The sequence below is a fragment of the Oryzias latipes genome, chromosome 14 (genome assembly GCF_002234675.1).
Source record: "Oryzias latipes chromosome 14, ASM223467v1".
NCBI classification, from domain to species: domain Eukaryota; kingdom Metazoa; phylum Chordata; class Actinopteri; order Beloniformes; family Adrianichthyidae; genus Oryzias; species Oryzias latipes.
In genome coordinates this window covers 8992368-9008218 of record NC_019872.2, presented here as the reverse complement: position 1 = coordinate 9008218, position 15851 = coordinate 8992368, and the positions used below count along the sequence as shown (strand labels likewise).

The 15851-nt window shown below is 38.1% G+C and overlaps 1 protein-coding gene across 1 annotated transcript; it reads left to right on the top strand.

Annotated features, from left to right (window-relative positions):
- The first annotated feature begins 4466 nt into the window (after positions 1-4466).
- LOC101165910 (von Willebrand factor A domain-containing protein 7) lies at positions 4467-15201 on the top strand. The gene is made up of 16 exons (XM_020708763.2): positions 4467-4572; positions 6387-6581; positions 6655-6927; positions 7025-7118; positions 7231-7365; positions 8850-9036; positions 9116-9291; positions 9391-9503; positions 9594-9710; positions 9951-10151; positions 10229-10361; positions 11182-11331; positions 12100-12192; positions 12279-12538; positions 13270-13563; positions 14009-15201. Exons 2-16 carry the CDS (start codon positions 6402-6404, stop codon positions 14393-14395), a joined length of 2793 nt encoding a protein of 930 aa, XP_020564422.1. The 5' UTR covers positions 4467-4572; positions 6387-6401; the 3' UTR covers positions 14396-15201.
- Positions 15202-15851: the final 650 nt, after the last annotated feature.

Genomic DNA, 15851 nt, shown 5'->3' with positions numbered 1-15851 from the left:
CATGGATTACATTAAATCTTTCCACCTTTATCCACCTTTGTCATGGTAGGGATAACACGTCATTGTAAGGGTGAGGTCATCTAAGATAACACAAGGGATAACATCAGTGTCTACTGGGGTCATTTAGGTTATTTAGAGAATCTCTTCAAACAAGCAGAACCAGCTTTGACCACGCCTGTGGATGGACTATTATACAGGGGGTGTTGACATTATAACCACAGTTTGCAGGACAGCATAAAGGTAAGTACTTCAGTTTTATATATTTTTTTTACTTTTAACTTTAAAATCTCACTCTAATCATCTTTTGATTTATTGTAAAGCGTTCCCACAGGTCTTAATTAATTATGATTACGCAGTTTTTAGCCAAATCAAAGAACCTGTGTGGTTTTCTAGGGCATTTCTGCAGACCAGCAGGAGGTGATTCAAAATTTGCAGTATCAAGATGTCCTACTTTATATCTTATAGCTTTATATTTTTAGCTTTAATAATGCTAGTGACAGAAGAAGAGTGAGCACTGACGTCATTGCCCCGCCTCCCCCCGGAACGGGTGACTGGAATTTATGCTACCCTTTTTGCGAGGTGGATGTGAAAACGAAAACGCAATCTCCTCTTTGCATTATAGCTTTAATTACGTCACAGAATAAGCGCTGTTGAGGTAGAAAATGAAAAAAAAATTTAGATGATTGATTTTTACTTATATTTTCGTGTCAATTGATGCAGTTACTTTGTGAAAATGAAAAAGCATTTCTGTTGATCCATTTTAATTGTCAAATTAGATATTTCTAATTGGATTTTGCTACACATTTACCAGAAAGTTTTTTGAAAATGAAACTTCCTTTATCATTTTAATTGACAAAATGAATTGAGAAACAGTAAGCCATTTGACAGATTGATTTTTTTATTTTTTATTTTTGAGTCAACAAATGCAGCTTTATTGTAAAAATGAAAAATTCTCATAATTCATTTTGAATTATGAGACACAAATGCTTCCATAATAATGTTCCACTTTTCTCCCTTCCCACTTTTTACATAATCTTTGTATATAGCGATGAAGGAAAATTAGTTTGCACATTAGATTCAATAAATTGAATCCTTTTAATTCCCACAATCCAATCAGATTGATCTGTCTGAGCCAAGTTGACTGAATCGCCCTTTTCCATTATAGAATTATAATAAATGTTGGAAAATACCATTTGGATTGAGGCATGGTAGGTTTATTTTACTAGAACGTAATGACCAAGTACATCACAACGGACAACACACATGTGATTAATCAATTTGAATCAGATTGTTCAAAATAAACCATACATTATGATATGAATCAAATTTATTACGACGAAATGTTACATCCCCATTAAACATGGATGTTCCTTTCCTCAAATGATTCCAGTGAGAATGTCTTCACATTAGCTGTTCTGTCTTCTGCTCTAGAAACATGGATTTCTAGCTTTTGAGATAGGACTGGGATAAATCACTGAATCGCCAGGAAATTACAAAGAAAGCAATTCTGAATTCCACAGTGCAGACACAGGAAAAGATTTAACCTCCCTGAATGTATTAACCTCAGAAAATCTATCTTAATTTTAAGCATTTTTTTTTTACCACTAATATACTTTCAGTGCAAAGACTGTTGCTGCAGCCTGCAATGCACCACAATCATGCAAAGCCAACAAGCAAGCAAACATGTTAATCTGGTTCAGGAATGCATATGTGGATTTTTTTTTCTTTTTGTCATTTTTGCACCTCATTTTCCAACCGAGAAGTAAGACTACTCCATTTCTGAGACACCGCCTCTCGTTCCATGTGGGTGCTGCTCACTTCATGGCATCAACCTAGAGTCGGCCTTGGCAGCGTGTCTGAATTTCGCCCACGAAAACAAAAAACACCTAAACTTTTGCAAAGATGAAGGTGCATATATAACTAAAGCCTTTTTGTCAATCACTGCTAACTTTACGGAGAAAATGGGTGTGTGTGTTAGCATGGTGCCACAGACTCTTCCTGGAAGGGGCTGTTCCGCCACAAAGTGAGAACCCGCTCATTTTTGAGGATTTGGGAGGGGTTGGTGCTCATGCGTGAATGGAGCAAAATACCGCTTTGGGGTTGTCAGAGGTTTTTTTTGTGAGGACTTAATATGATACACTTAAAAGCTCAAAAAATGTTCCCTTCTCTGTTTCTGTGCCGGTCCCAAGCCCGGATAAATTGAGAGGGTTACGTCAGGAAGGGCATCCGGCGTAAAACATTGCCAAGTTAACCATGCGACTCATCCTCAGAGTGGAGGTTGTTTCACTGTGGCAGCCCCAGATGGGAAAAAGCAGAAAGAGAAAGAAGAAAAGTTAAAAAAATTTGATTATAGGCTCTTTAAATCCAATTTTTCATTTTGATGACAATGTTCATCTGAGGAAAGAAAATGATCAGAGGGACTAATAGCTGTCAAAGCAAACAAACAGGGGTAGTACAAGGCAGTAATGGGATTGCGAGTCAGATTCATCCCAGTTTCCATATTTGTTGGTGTTACAAAGTGATCCATGGTCCTGGGGAAAGGGCCAGGCTGAAATTGAACTTAAACCTACTTCTTACAGAGGTAGCAACAGTCCAATTATTCCCTCCAAACAAGAGTTACCGGCGCCTTATCCTGGAGCCAGACATGCAGGAGGGACTCACTGTGCGCAGGGCTCATTGGCCAACTAACTAAGTGGATCCTGCAATGCCACTTTCAGACTGAACTAAACGAAACCTGACTGAGGTCATCAGCAGCAAACAGAGCAGAGAGAACTGGAAACAGGTCTGTGGCTGTGGAGGACCAGGTTTGGGCAGTCCTGTACCTACTGTATGGAACTATAAGTCAGTCAATAATTACTATGTATGTCTTAACCCTTGTGCTATCCTAGGCACTTTACCATTGGGAGTTGGGTCATCTAGACCCACTAGACAGTGCTCTGAACCTTTTTTCTTCAATGATTTGTGATCTTCACTGGTGTCCATGGATTACATGAAATCTTTCCACCTTTATCCACCTTTGTCATGGTAGGAATAACACGTCAATGTAAGGGTGGGGTCATCTAAGATAGCACAAGGGTTACAAGTTCTACTTGACTGGTTTGGAGAACAGAAACCTTTCCTGGTCTTCCTATCAACAACCACACACATTTTATCTCTGCATTCCTTTCATGCTTGGTGGTTTTGAAAGTTATATTTTATATCTTGAAAAGGAAATGTGTCCCTTTGACTGCATTGTTGAGCTTGCAGGAATGTGGACAGTGATTTTCGATTCTTCAGCAGCTCTTGTTGCAGTATGACTTTCCCTTTAGGTTTTGCCTGGAGCTAAAAGACTTTAAAAAACCTAACAACAAAAAGGGCACTGCTGCTGATGTCTGTCACTTCTTTTAATCAACCGTTATAATTCCACGTTTTGATAAATTGGTGTTATATAAATTCCTAGTTTCTTAAGTCATGATATAGTTATGCAATCATATAGTTTGAGCTTAAAATAACAGTTCAGTTTTTTTATAATTCCCGTAAAAATAGATTTTACTTTCATTTTTCAATAAAATATAACAAGGGTTATGGTTCACTTCCGCTCAAAATAATCCGTGTTTTTAAGGTTATACTTTTATGAAATGTTACTTTATAAAGTTCTGTGATCATTACTTATACTTTCTTATTAGTTTACTTAAAAATGAAGCTTTAAATCTGCCTTTATTTGAAACAAAATAGTTCAATTTAGTTTAAAATATTTTTACCTTTACTGTCTGTATAAATACTAATGTAGATTTTACTTGTTATACCATACAACCTGAAATGGTGTGGAAAGTAAAGAAAATCTTAATGCCAATTGCTGTTTTTCAGTATATAAACTCATAAAAAGAGTTCAGATGACTCACAAATCGGAGGTTGTGTACTCAAAGCGAAAGCTGCCAAAGCTGTGATCATGTGACTGCTTGCAGCAGATTCTTAAATGACATCTCTCTTTTCAAGAAAAATCACACAAATTGAAACATTGTGAGCTATCACAGTTTTCATAGCCTTAACTTTGATTTGGAAAAAATTAGACTAAAAAAGAGGAAAATAATGCTAAAGAATTAGACTGATGCTCAATTTAGCTGAATCTCATCTATGCAACAGGTAGAACGGGTTGCATAACTCCACCTGGAGCACTTTAAAACCAGCACTGGTTTACATATCAACATTGTATACAAGTCTACTGGAGAACAGAAGAAAGCTGGGTCACTCTTTTTACACTTTTGAGATGCCTACCTTTTAAATAATTGCCAACAATGAAAGATGAACGTGATTAAGAGTTTTGGTTTTTGTAAGAAACATTGCTGACTCTTACTTTGAGTGTTTGGTGTTTTTTTAGATCACATTTTATGGAACTTTTGTCCTTTTTCTCTCATAGTTATTTTTACCTATAGTGTCTACTGTTATGTCTTGCTGCTGCTGCTGCATCCCCTGTCATTCTGCTCACCTGGCAGGTGTGGCCAAAGATCTTGATCAGCACCTGCCAGGTATTTAAGTCAGAGGAGGCCTCAACCAAGCAGGCATGCAGAGAGAGCAGAGCAGGAGGTTGTGCTGGTTGGTTTGTTTCTCTTTTCCCCTCTTGGTCCTCGGCAGTCTTATACTGCTGGGTTTTGTTATTTTAGTTTGGGGTTGGACCTCGGTAGTATTTATTTGCGGGCTTTGTTAATTTCTTTTCATTAGTTAGATTTTGTCAGACAGCCTTAGCAGGGAGCTGCTGACTCTGGTCATGGTGGCTGGGTCAGTTGTCTCCTTGACTTATTTTATGTTTGGCCAAGGCTCCAATCCCTCTGTTTTGTCTTTTGTTGGGACCAGCACAGTATTTATTTATTTTTGTTTTACAGGACACAGGTTATTTCTTCCACTCAATAAACTGTGTTCCTTAACTTATTAGTGTTCATCTTTAATATGTTCTGGCTCTGTTGTGATTTTTCCCCTAGACGTGGACAGGTTTGCCTGTTGGGGTCGTAACATCTACACAGCATTATCCGCACTGTGAGTCGCTCCGGAGTAAAAGTCGGAGCAGCCAAAAAATGCATACTAAAGAACAAATTCATATGTAGGAGTCACACAAGAACGGGCGTTTCATCTTAAAAAGCAAATCATATTATTAATGAATATCTGCATGCTTCACTGCTGTAATACACTGATTGTTTAGCTTTATGAAATGCAGGAGAAACAGTAAATAAGCACAACATGTGAGCAATTATTAGGACAACATGGCATAAAGAACACACTAACAAATAAACTAATCTATGCATATCACCAAATTCATTGGATTCCTCACCCTCTGTCACTTTGGAACAACTCCGCCAAGCCAGGCGTAGGACTGAGTATAAGTCGCCCCTGGCTGAAACTATACAATAGAAAAAAATGACTTATACTCCAAAAAAGGTAATCATTTATATTTGTCAGTTTTTAGAAAGTAAATGTGGATTTGTTATTGGGAAATTGCATACACCAAGACACCATTCTGAATGCAGGAAGCAGCAATTCCATTTGTAACAAAAAACCTGTCCCTTTAAAATGTCCATTACTGAAAGATATGTTTCAGAACAAGCCCGTCATGTGTGTTTAACCTTTACGTTTGGCTGGAAGCTTTTTGTGCAGCATAAACAGACAACACAATACATTACTTAAATAAACTGAAGAAAAGTCAACACTGTATTGAGTTGGACATGAAAAAGTTGTTGATAGAGATTAGTATAATTTCCTTAGTTTACGGATCAAATCCTGTCAGGCCATCATTTATGAAGCAGAAATCTCTTTTTAGTTTCTCGAGTTTTTCCCATATTATCAGCCAACAACTATATGAAAGTCAGATTTATTTATTCAATTCAATTTATATAGCCCAATATTACAACAGTAGTCGTCTCAATGGACTTCATACCGGTAATTGTACAATAAACGTGAAATCATAAAGAACATGAAGTCATAGAATTCCATAGGTAATAGCTAAACAAAACAGACTAGGCTAATTGGTCATCCCTGCCCTTAGACCCTCCTTCACATTGAGAAAAAATGAAGAAACCTCAGGGATGTCAATGAAGGAAGGATCCTTTCCCTGGATGGAAAAGGCGATGTACCAGAAGAATTAGCTTATCTAACTCTATAATGTTTAAATAGTCCAGCAGCACCTCATCTTCATTTATTTACATAAATGATTGGTGTGATCTGTAGTTGCTTCTGGATCTGAAATGATTTGAGATTTCTAATAAACGTTACCTGGATGCATCTTTAGTCTCAGCTGTTTAGTAGAAATGTTATGAATCTCAGTTGCAGATGCAACAATTGTATTTACACCAGATTGAGGCAAAAGAAAAGACTGAAGTGGTTTAGTGGAACCTAAGTCTACATGTTTCTTTCCTCAGATCATTTCAGCCAAAATGCAGTTGGAGTTGGCTGTTTTGTGTCTTCTGCTTCTACAACGTGGGGCTCAGAGTTTTGGAATTTTACCCGGAAAATCTCTAAATCACCTGGAAATCACAAAGCAAGCTATCCTGAACGCCACAGTGCAGACATGCCGCAGCCTGGCCCTGGCAGAGGGGACAAACTTCAACTTCCCTGTATGAATTTGATCAGGATTTAATTGTAAACTAAATACAGTTTCAACAACATAATTTGACTTTTGTTCCCCAGACACAGCCTTTCACTGTAGAGGGTGTCACCACAGCCTGCAATGCAAAGCATTCCTCAAGGACCTTCAAGGAAGCCATTACCTTCATCCAGCTGAAGAATGCTCAAGTGGACATTCGCTATGCCCTTGATGGAAGTTTTCACTTTGATAATGAAATGCTAGTCCAGGGAAAGAGAATCATCACAGAAGGACTAACAGCTGTCAAAGCAAGCAACACGCAAGGAAATTATGAGGCGGCTAGGCAAATGCTGGGAAAAATTCTGCATCCTTTACAGGTATTTCACACATCCCTAGAGCAGTTTTCCAGCTGTTTTCTGAATTCAAAATGATGCAGAAATTATCATCTTAATCTCTTTCTTTTTTTTTGTGAAGGACTTTTACAGTCACAGTAATTGGGTGGAATTAGGAAATGAATTCCCTAACTCCAATCTGATCAGGGCAGACGCCAGCATTGGTAACATAGCAGGTAAAGGGATTGTTTGATGTGCGGCTGGATAAGCATAAAATCTTTAAGAAACCAGATCAAATCAAAAATATATAATGAAGGATAATCTACATTTGGGCTATACTTTCCCCAGAAAAAAGCAGAGCTACGTGTCGCAGCTGTGTTGATGATGACTGCAGGAACAACATTCTGGAGGACATCATAGCAGAGAAGACTCTGACTTCTGGGTACTTTGATATCGCAATCCTAACTTCAACCAAACCTCCAGGTATCGTCTACTGAAAGCGTCTTTTTTATGTTATTACAAACTTATGGCGATGCTCACATAAGTACAAGGAAGTGGTATCATCGAGGCTTTGAAAAGATCCAGACGAGGTTCAGAAAGAACTTAAGTCAAAAACTTAAACAAAAAATTCTTCGAACCAGCTAAATTTGTCCTGGAGTTCTGACAAGGACATTCGAAAATTTAACATAACATGAAACAGTCCTTAACTTCCACACTGGAATAATAAAACGTCATGTTTTATTTAGAGATGCTCATAAATACGAACGACCACAGTCAGTAAATACCATTTAACACTTACTTGATCAGGCTTGAGATGAATGTGCTGATTTCAGTTAAATAATGTTGTTGCTGCCCAAAAGATTTAGCTCTAAAATAGTCTGAACAACACTATCAAATAAAAACAGAGAAAAAACCCATTCCCCACTACACTTTTGATGGAAATATGATTAAACTGAGATTGGTGGCCTACATGTGCTGACATTCTCGCTAATTTGACTACATTTTAACGGGTTTTGGTTTGTAAAATCTTTTGGTTATAGACTTGAATATGCAGAAAACATTGGTACAGTTTGGCTGAAGCTACAAGAGTTGGAATTATTATAAAAAATCACTTATACACATTTTCATATGGCTACGGACTTGCCCTAACATGGTTTAGTTGTTTTTTTGTTTGTTTTTTTGAATGTCATTTTGACCTGATTATTGATTTCGTTTATTGGAAGGGGTGTGCACCTTTCCCTTTCATTTAGTTCAACTTTCATTTCAATACATGGTCCATGAGTCGATACAGAACATATTCAACCAACTTTTAGGCGACATGATTCTTTTACTGAAATCGATACAAGCTAGATAATTATTATTCACTTGGCATTTGACAGAACTATGTAACAGAAAAAAAGATTTTTCTTACTGGTACTTTTTATTTAAACCATCAAAAACAATGTAAAAACTTCAAACATAAAAACATAATTTTAGGTCTAGTAGACTTTTTGTTTTAAAAGCATTATTTTAATTTATTCAGGTATTTTTGAAGTGATGAATGAAGGGTTATCATGCAGTATGTTCAGTGCACACAACACTCATTCCTCACTGGGTTGCTTACATCACATGTACAGAAAAAGGCAAAGATAGAGACAAGAGAAACTAAGGTTTACTAGAAATTGATTAATTACTTCCTCATCAATATTACAGCTAGTTGCTAATGTAATCCTGCTCGTATGTATGGTTTTTTTAACTGAAACTTCTGTTACTCTCAGTGATATTTGAATTTGCTGAGGTGTATCTTTTACATCCGTATTTATTAGACCAAGCTCGATCATTTGCCGTTCAAATCAGCACAAGGCTTCTTTCTGTATGTCCTGGTCTTTGCAAAGAATCAAAGCAGAGGATTCATAATAAAATGTACTGCTGAAGATGTAGCAAAATTGTAAGAAGTTACTGTTTCTTATTTGTACTTGGCTGAAAAGGAAAGTGCAGCCATGGAGGAGTAGTTGATCAAACCAGCAGGATCGAGCCCAAAGGTGGGATCAACAAAGACTCCCTGACTTCCAGCCACGGACATCTTCACACCACGGCCGCCAACATGGCAGTTGCTGCAACAAGTCAGCTCCTGGAAGACGTTCAAAAAGCAGCTGGAGACAAATTGTTCCTGGAGTAAGACAGAACTTTTATTTCAGTTCCGTACTGCAGTTGTTTTTTTGTTGTTGTTTAATTTCCCCCTTCCGCATTTTAGGATGATGGGGATTTTCAAGGGATCCAGCAAAGCCCTTTGCTTTGTCATCGACACCAGCAAGAGTATGAGTGACAACATTGAAACGGTGAAGACTGTGGCCTCCTCTATAATCGACAGTGATGCTGGAACAGACAGAAAACCCTCATGGTATAATCTTGTACCGTTCAGTGACCCAGGTTGGGACTTGTTTGTCATTGTAAAAGAGATCTTCTCATTCGAGAAAGGAAATCAAACGAGTTCTCTAATTATCATCTTTTTTTCCAAATTAATTTAAGGATTTGGGCCAGTGCTAAAAACATCTGACTCCACAGTTTTCAAGGACACAATTAATTCCTTAACAACAACTGGTGGAGGAGACAATCCCGAGCAGAGTCTGTCAGGGCTGCAGGTGCTGAGACGAGAGATCAAATGTGTGAAACAACGTTTTTTTCTAAAAGTTAAAGCATTTTAAACTGTCTTGTGTGTGTTCACTCCCTAGTTGGCATTGACTGCTGCTCCTTTCAAATCTGAGATCTTTGTCTTCACGGATGCGCCTGCTAAAGACAAGAACTTGAAGAGCACAGTGATTGCACTCATTGAGCGGACCCAGACTGTGGTGACTTATTCTGAGCAATAATAAGCTGTCATTATTCAATTTTAATAAGTCAAAACCCTGCATGATAACAAATGATGCAATTTCCATGACTTACTCTACAATTTGGGGCAAACAGTAAAATCCCTGTTCATAATGTTTAACATCAGCAGACCATCAATGAGCTTTAAACACAAAAACAATGCTTGTAAATGTAAAATTCTAAAAATTATTCAGAATTTTGTTTTGTTTTTATTTTCCCAGGTGAATTTTATGATTACAGACTCATCACTAACTAATCGACGCAGAAGAAGAGATGAGCAGCAGTCCAGAATGATCGCAGCAGACGATGCTCAGCTGTACAGAGACCTGGCTCAGGCGTCAGGAGGTCTGGCTATTGAAGTCACCAAGGCTGAACTTCCTACGGCCGCATCAATCATAAAGCAGTCGACCAGCGGCTCTGAGGTAGCGTCACCCCTTGGTGGATCCAGCAGTTCGGGGATCTCACACGCACAAAATCACTGGTTTTCCTGATCTTTCAGGTGACTCTTCTTCAGGCAGCCAGGAACCCAGGAAAGTCAGACACTTTCACGTTTACAGTTGATGAAACTGTGACAAGCGTGAGAGTTTACATCATCGGCCTGTCCGTCACTTTTACTCTTAAAAGCCCAACAGGTATAGTAAAATTTTAAGTGTTCATATTTTTGCTTGGTGTAGCGTTGCAAAGGGGCGGACATCAAATGCAGACATTACGGAGGCTATGTAAACATTCTACATCTTTGTTTTTAGAGCAATGGAGACGCACTGCAGACGGACCACTGTACCACAGACATTAGGGTTATGAAGCATGCACCTAATCATCAACTCAGGGGGAAATATTAGAAAATATGCCACAGACACACCGGGCATTTGTCAAGAATGTGATAAATTTGCACTCTAGAACTCTGATTTAGCCCATTGTGTTCAAACTGAACAAGTTTAGAGAGGCTACTTCTCCTTTTCTGTTTCTACTGTTAACTTGTGGATGTGTGCCACCTATAGTTAGAAGAGGCTTGGTGCAAAATGTCTAAGTGGTGAAAACAGCGCAAAACTTGCTCCAAGCTCTTTCTTTCACAGCTCTATTCTAATACACGAAAGACTTGGTGTCATAATATTCTAGCTGGACACAAGACCACAATTATTAATTTCACAGAATATTCATTTTCAAATTCAACAGATCCTCAGTGAACAATTACTCCTGCTTGAGCAGAATTTTTTTAATGTTCTCCAATCTCTCCTGAGGTTTGACATGTGATTTATGAGCTGCCAGATGAAGATATATTTTCATTGTTGTAGTCTCCTTGAACTTTCCTAATGCTATCTCATGAATAATTATTATAAACTTTAAAAAATTAACACTATGGTAGTGTTCTTTTTATAGGAGAAGAAGCAAAGGCTTAGTTTCTATCTTTTTCCTGCTTGTTAAACACAGCCTTCTTTCTGCCTCTATCTGCAGGCACTTCCCAGCAGAGCACTGACTCATCAGGTTCCTTAATCAAGACATCTCAGTCTGCGGGAAATTTCAGGACTCTGGAACTACAAACACAAGTTGGTGGATGGGAAATCAAAATGGTGTCAACAAACCCCTACACACTGAAAGTTACAGGTGAGATTGAGTATTATTCTGTACATTTGCTGCCTGCTGCTTTTGGATGTTTGGAAAACGTAATAAACGTGGTGCTACGGTGCACCGATTCTGATTTCCTTCTGCATTTCAACAGCAAACGATACAACACTTTTATTGGGATTTCTGCCTGATATTCCAAAAAGGTCATCATAATTTATGGCGCACATCCTTTGTGAACAGTTTTTGTCTGAAGCTCCACCGCTTGATGGATTCATGAGTGTGTTCATAAAAATGACAGGGCGTGTACTTTTTGTACCTGGTCCATTTACATGAGATCAAATGACCAACATGCTTTGTAAAGTTACACAACAAGCCTCACTGTTGTCCCTGCTTTTATTGCACAGGTGTGCTGCTATGTCCACAGACATGAAGCAAAGGCTTGCACTGATGTTGTTACTTTAGTTTTATTTCATAAATATATAAAATGACTTTAGATGAGATAAAAACTAAATTTTTAAAAGACCGCTGTTGAAACAAAAATTTTAGTACACAATTAAACAGATTTCTATTATGTGAAAGTTTGTTGTTTAAATTCCTTGATGTCTGAATTTATTTAAACTGTGAAAAATAAATTTTACTTATGTTTATTCTTTCAATAGATGCTAAATTAAGTTAATTTTGGAGCAGAAGGGGTTTGATGCATATTTGAATCAAACCACTCTGTTCTTCAAATTTTTCCTTTTATCTACAACAATGTTCTTCATTGAAGCGATTCATTTAAAAATGTTGATGACTTTTATTTTGCAGGGCAAAGTTCCATTGACTTTATGTTTGAGTTTGTGGCGCCATCTTCAGGCCCTTTCTCTGGATTTGATGTGCTTGAAACGCGTCCCAGGGCAGGTAAAAAAAAAAAAACATCAACCAAAAAAGGATTTGTTTCCCAAACCAGACACAACTGTCGTGATCACCCAGTGTTTTCTTCAAAGGTCTCAACAGCAGCTTGTTTGTGTCTTTGTCGGGGAGCGACAGCGCCTCACTAACAGAGGTTGCTTTGGTCGAGTTGTCCGGGTCAGAAGAGGTTAAAGGAGTGTTGGTGCCGCAAGACGATGGAAATTACTTGGTCCAGGTTGACAGAATTCCAACAGTGGAGTTTGTTTTGCGGGTGACGGGAATACTTCCCAGCTCTTCAAATGTCTTCCAAAGGCAGTCACCGACCAACTTTAGAGCATCAAATCTAACCATGACAGTGAGTAACCATGTAGGGTAGCATGTTGGAAGAGGGTATCAACAAATACATGAGGGCAAAAAAAGGATAAAACACCAAATCTGGCTGGGGGCCAAACCCATTTAGCTTGGAATAATTATGGCCCCCAGTGGTCCTGGACCGCAGGAATCATTTTATTTTCTCAATTCTACTTTCTTGCTGCTTCTTTGAGGAAAAATTTCCCCCACCTCAAATGCGAACCTCACCAAAATAACCCCCCTCCAAAAAAAAAAAAAAGATGACATTACAGAGGGAGAAATGTCAAATGAATGGGGCCAAAATCTCTTGCAGCTTTAAAAAATGTGTATATCTCAAAACTCCCTAACTAAACCAAAAGACACGTGTCGGGGATAGAGTTTTGAAATTATTATGGGATGGCCACAAGACTTATAGATTGACAGCCATTTTGTGGCAAAGTGTGAAATTTGGGGATTTTCCAGTTTTTCCACAATATGGAAAAATAAAACTTTTATTCACACATGCCACTAGCTTAGGTCCTAAACCGCAATCAATTAATAGTAAACGTTAATTAAATAGCACCATCTTTGAGCAAGTAATATAGTAAGTACATTTTAAATAACATACTTTTTAAGTCTTTTTGCCTCATGTTATTTCTGATTATCACTTTTTCAAAGTCAAGATGCTCCAAAAAAGTTTCCAACCCCTGATATAAAACATAATTTCTCACTTTAAAATTTTGTTTTTAATTATAGGCTCATTCAAACAGCATCATTGTACCAGGCACACCCTTCTCTGTCCCCTTCTTTGTGATGAGCAGTGGAGCAGGGGGGAACCTAACTATTCGAGTTACCAACAACAGACTTTTTGATTCAACATTTCCGAGCACTTTATGGCTGGAAAGTGGAAACAGTACGAACGGCACAGTGACCCTCTCAGCGCCTCTCAACACCCCATCTGGCACAGACGTTGTACTGACCATCGAAGCAGAGACTCCTGGAGCCACAGACATTAACTACATTGTGTTGCGCTTCTCCGTTGTCAATCCGGTAAAACAAACACAAATTAAATTACATTCTAATTGAATTGGGATTTAAAATGTATTTCTTAAACTTTGCATTGTGTTATCACTGAAGGAAAAAACCTTTTTTAGTGTCTGCAAAGAAAATGTCTAAAATTTTCTTCAGCTAAGTCCATCTGTTGATGGAGTCACAAAACGATAAAAAAAACAATACATTCTCCTGTGTTTCCCCTAATGTGTATAGTTATTTTGAAAAACATAATAATAATAATTTGGAAAATAATTGTTAATAATAATTTGGATGATCATGAATATGATCTATTGGCTACTTTGTATGGATGTTGACATAAATATACAGCTATTTGCTTCTTTTTCCATTCAAATGCCATTAGAAATCCCAAACCCTAAGATTTTCTCTGTTTTGGGGTTTTCATTGAAAAAAAAAACTTAAATTTTGCCCTTTTGTTTAACAGGGAGCTGACTTTACTCCTCCAGTATGTCAGCGGCTCAGCCTGCAGTCCAAATGCCCTGAGAATTGCAGTCAGTCCATGTGGGAGCTCTCCGTCAGGGTGACTGATGGGGCTGATGGGACAGGTGTAGAAAGAGTCAGCCTCTACCGAGGCACTGGGACCCTGAACACCAGCCTGCAAGCTGGAAATGAGAACATAACACTGGTGTCCTACACCTCCTCCTGCTGCTCTCCTGAAGTGGACCTACTCGTTGTGGATCGTGTCGGTAATGTGGGCCACTGCCTCTTCAACGGAAATGAAGTTTCCACCAGACTCGCTCAGTCCTCCTTCTTGTGCCTCAGCTTATTGGCAGTTGGGCTCCACCTGTTGGTGGAGCTGAGCTTCAGATAAGTCTGTCTCAAAACAATTGAACAGACAGTTTAGATACAGGTCTTCCACTTCTTTTGACTTAAAAAATAAAATTATAATCAATTTTTGTTGAAAAGAATGTCATTTTTTAATTTTCTATTGACTACGGCACAGTAGGTTATGTTCCAACGGCAATGTGATATATTTTAAATCAAAATTTTGAAAAAAAGTTCTGCATATTTTATTGTTTGTGTTACACTTCAATTACTATAATTAAGTATTATGTAAATGATTTATTGGAGTGACTAATAGAAATAGATAATAAAAATAATGTGTTGTTTACCATATTTTGGATTATAAAAGTTAAAATAATGTAGGTTTTTATTTTTATTTTATTTTATTTTAGTTTGGCAGAGCACCCTCATATGATCTTAGTTGTGCTTTGGCCAGTTATAAATAAGTTAAAATATCAAAACTTAAATCAAATCACTAAAATAAAATTTTCTTTTCAGCAACATTTGCAATATTTTATTACAATGCTGTAACACCAGGTACTGTCAAATAATTAAGAATGCCTCGTTAAACTGAGAAAAGGTTGTTGTTGCTTTTAAAAGTGAATACCTTTGTTCTACTTAAAATATAACCCAATATGCAAAACAAAATGTTTGGATAATTTTCAAAAATATTGTAGCTACCTGGGAGTTAGCCTTGAGTCCCTAAGACTTATGGGAAGTGGGGAATCTTGGGTGAAAAACATGAGTGAGAGGGCTGGAAGCAGAAGTCACTTCCATGCTGTTTGGCTGTTTGTGGTATGCTAAAATAAATGGGCAATGATGCCGGAACTGTGATTTTGCTTTTCTCCTTACTTCTTACTCTCTGAGACTGTAAGGTGTTGCACGGCGTAAGGGCCATGGAGAGCTCTCCAATGCAGCCAGTTAAATAGCAGCTTGGCTATAGTTGCACTCCAAATGGGTTGTTACAATATCAACACACTGGAGACTAACTTAACCATTGTGTTATCTTAGATGACCCCAGCCTTGCATTGACGTGTTCTCCCTACCATGACAAAGGTGGATAAAGGTGGAAAGATTTCATGTTATCCATGGACACCAGTGAAGATCACAAATCATTGAAGAAAAAAGGTTCAGAGCACTGTTACAGGGCCTAAATAATGTTATTGAAGAAAAAAGGTTTAGCGCACTGTCTAGTGGGTCTAGATGACCCAACTCCCAATGTTAAAGTGCCTAGGATAGCACAAGGGTTACAATAACAGCGTCTAGCCGATCACTGCTGGCTCTGTGCAGAAAGTGTGTGTGTGTAAACCTGGGGGCGGTGCTTGCAGCACAAACTCTTCCTGGAAGGGGTCTCACTGGTCGTCACCTCGTGAGAACCCGCTCGTTTTCACGGGTTGGGAGAGGCTGGTCCTCAGAGCGCAGGTTTTTAGAGGAGAAGTCAGAAAAGTGCGAACAGATCAAAATACCACTTTGGGGTTTCTTTT

What these genes read in the sequence shown, in the direction of transcription:
- LOC101165910 (XM_020708763.2), top strand. Translation starts at nt 6,402, where the DNA reads ATGCAGTTGGAGTTGGCTGTTTTGTGTCTTCTGCTTCTACAACGTGGG. An exon ending in GGACAAACTTCAACTTCCCT is followed by an intron (nt 6,582 to 6,654) that starts GTATGAATTTGA and finishes TTTGTTCCCCAG; the next exon opens with ACACAGCCTTTCACTGTAGA. An exon ending in TTGAGCGGACCCAGACTGTG is followed by an intron (nt 9,711 to 9,950) that starts GTGACTTATTCT and finishes TTATTTTCCCAG; the next exon opens with GTGAATTTTATGATTACAGA.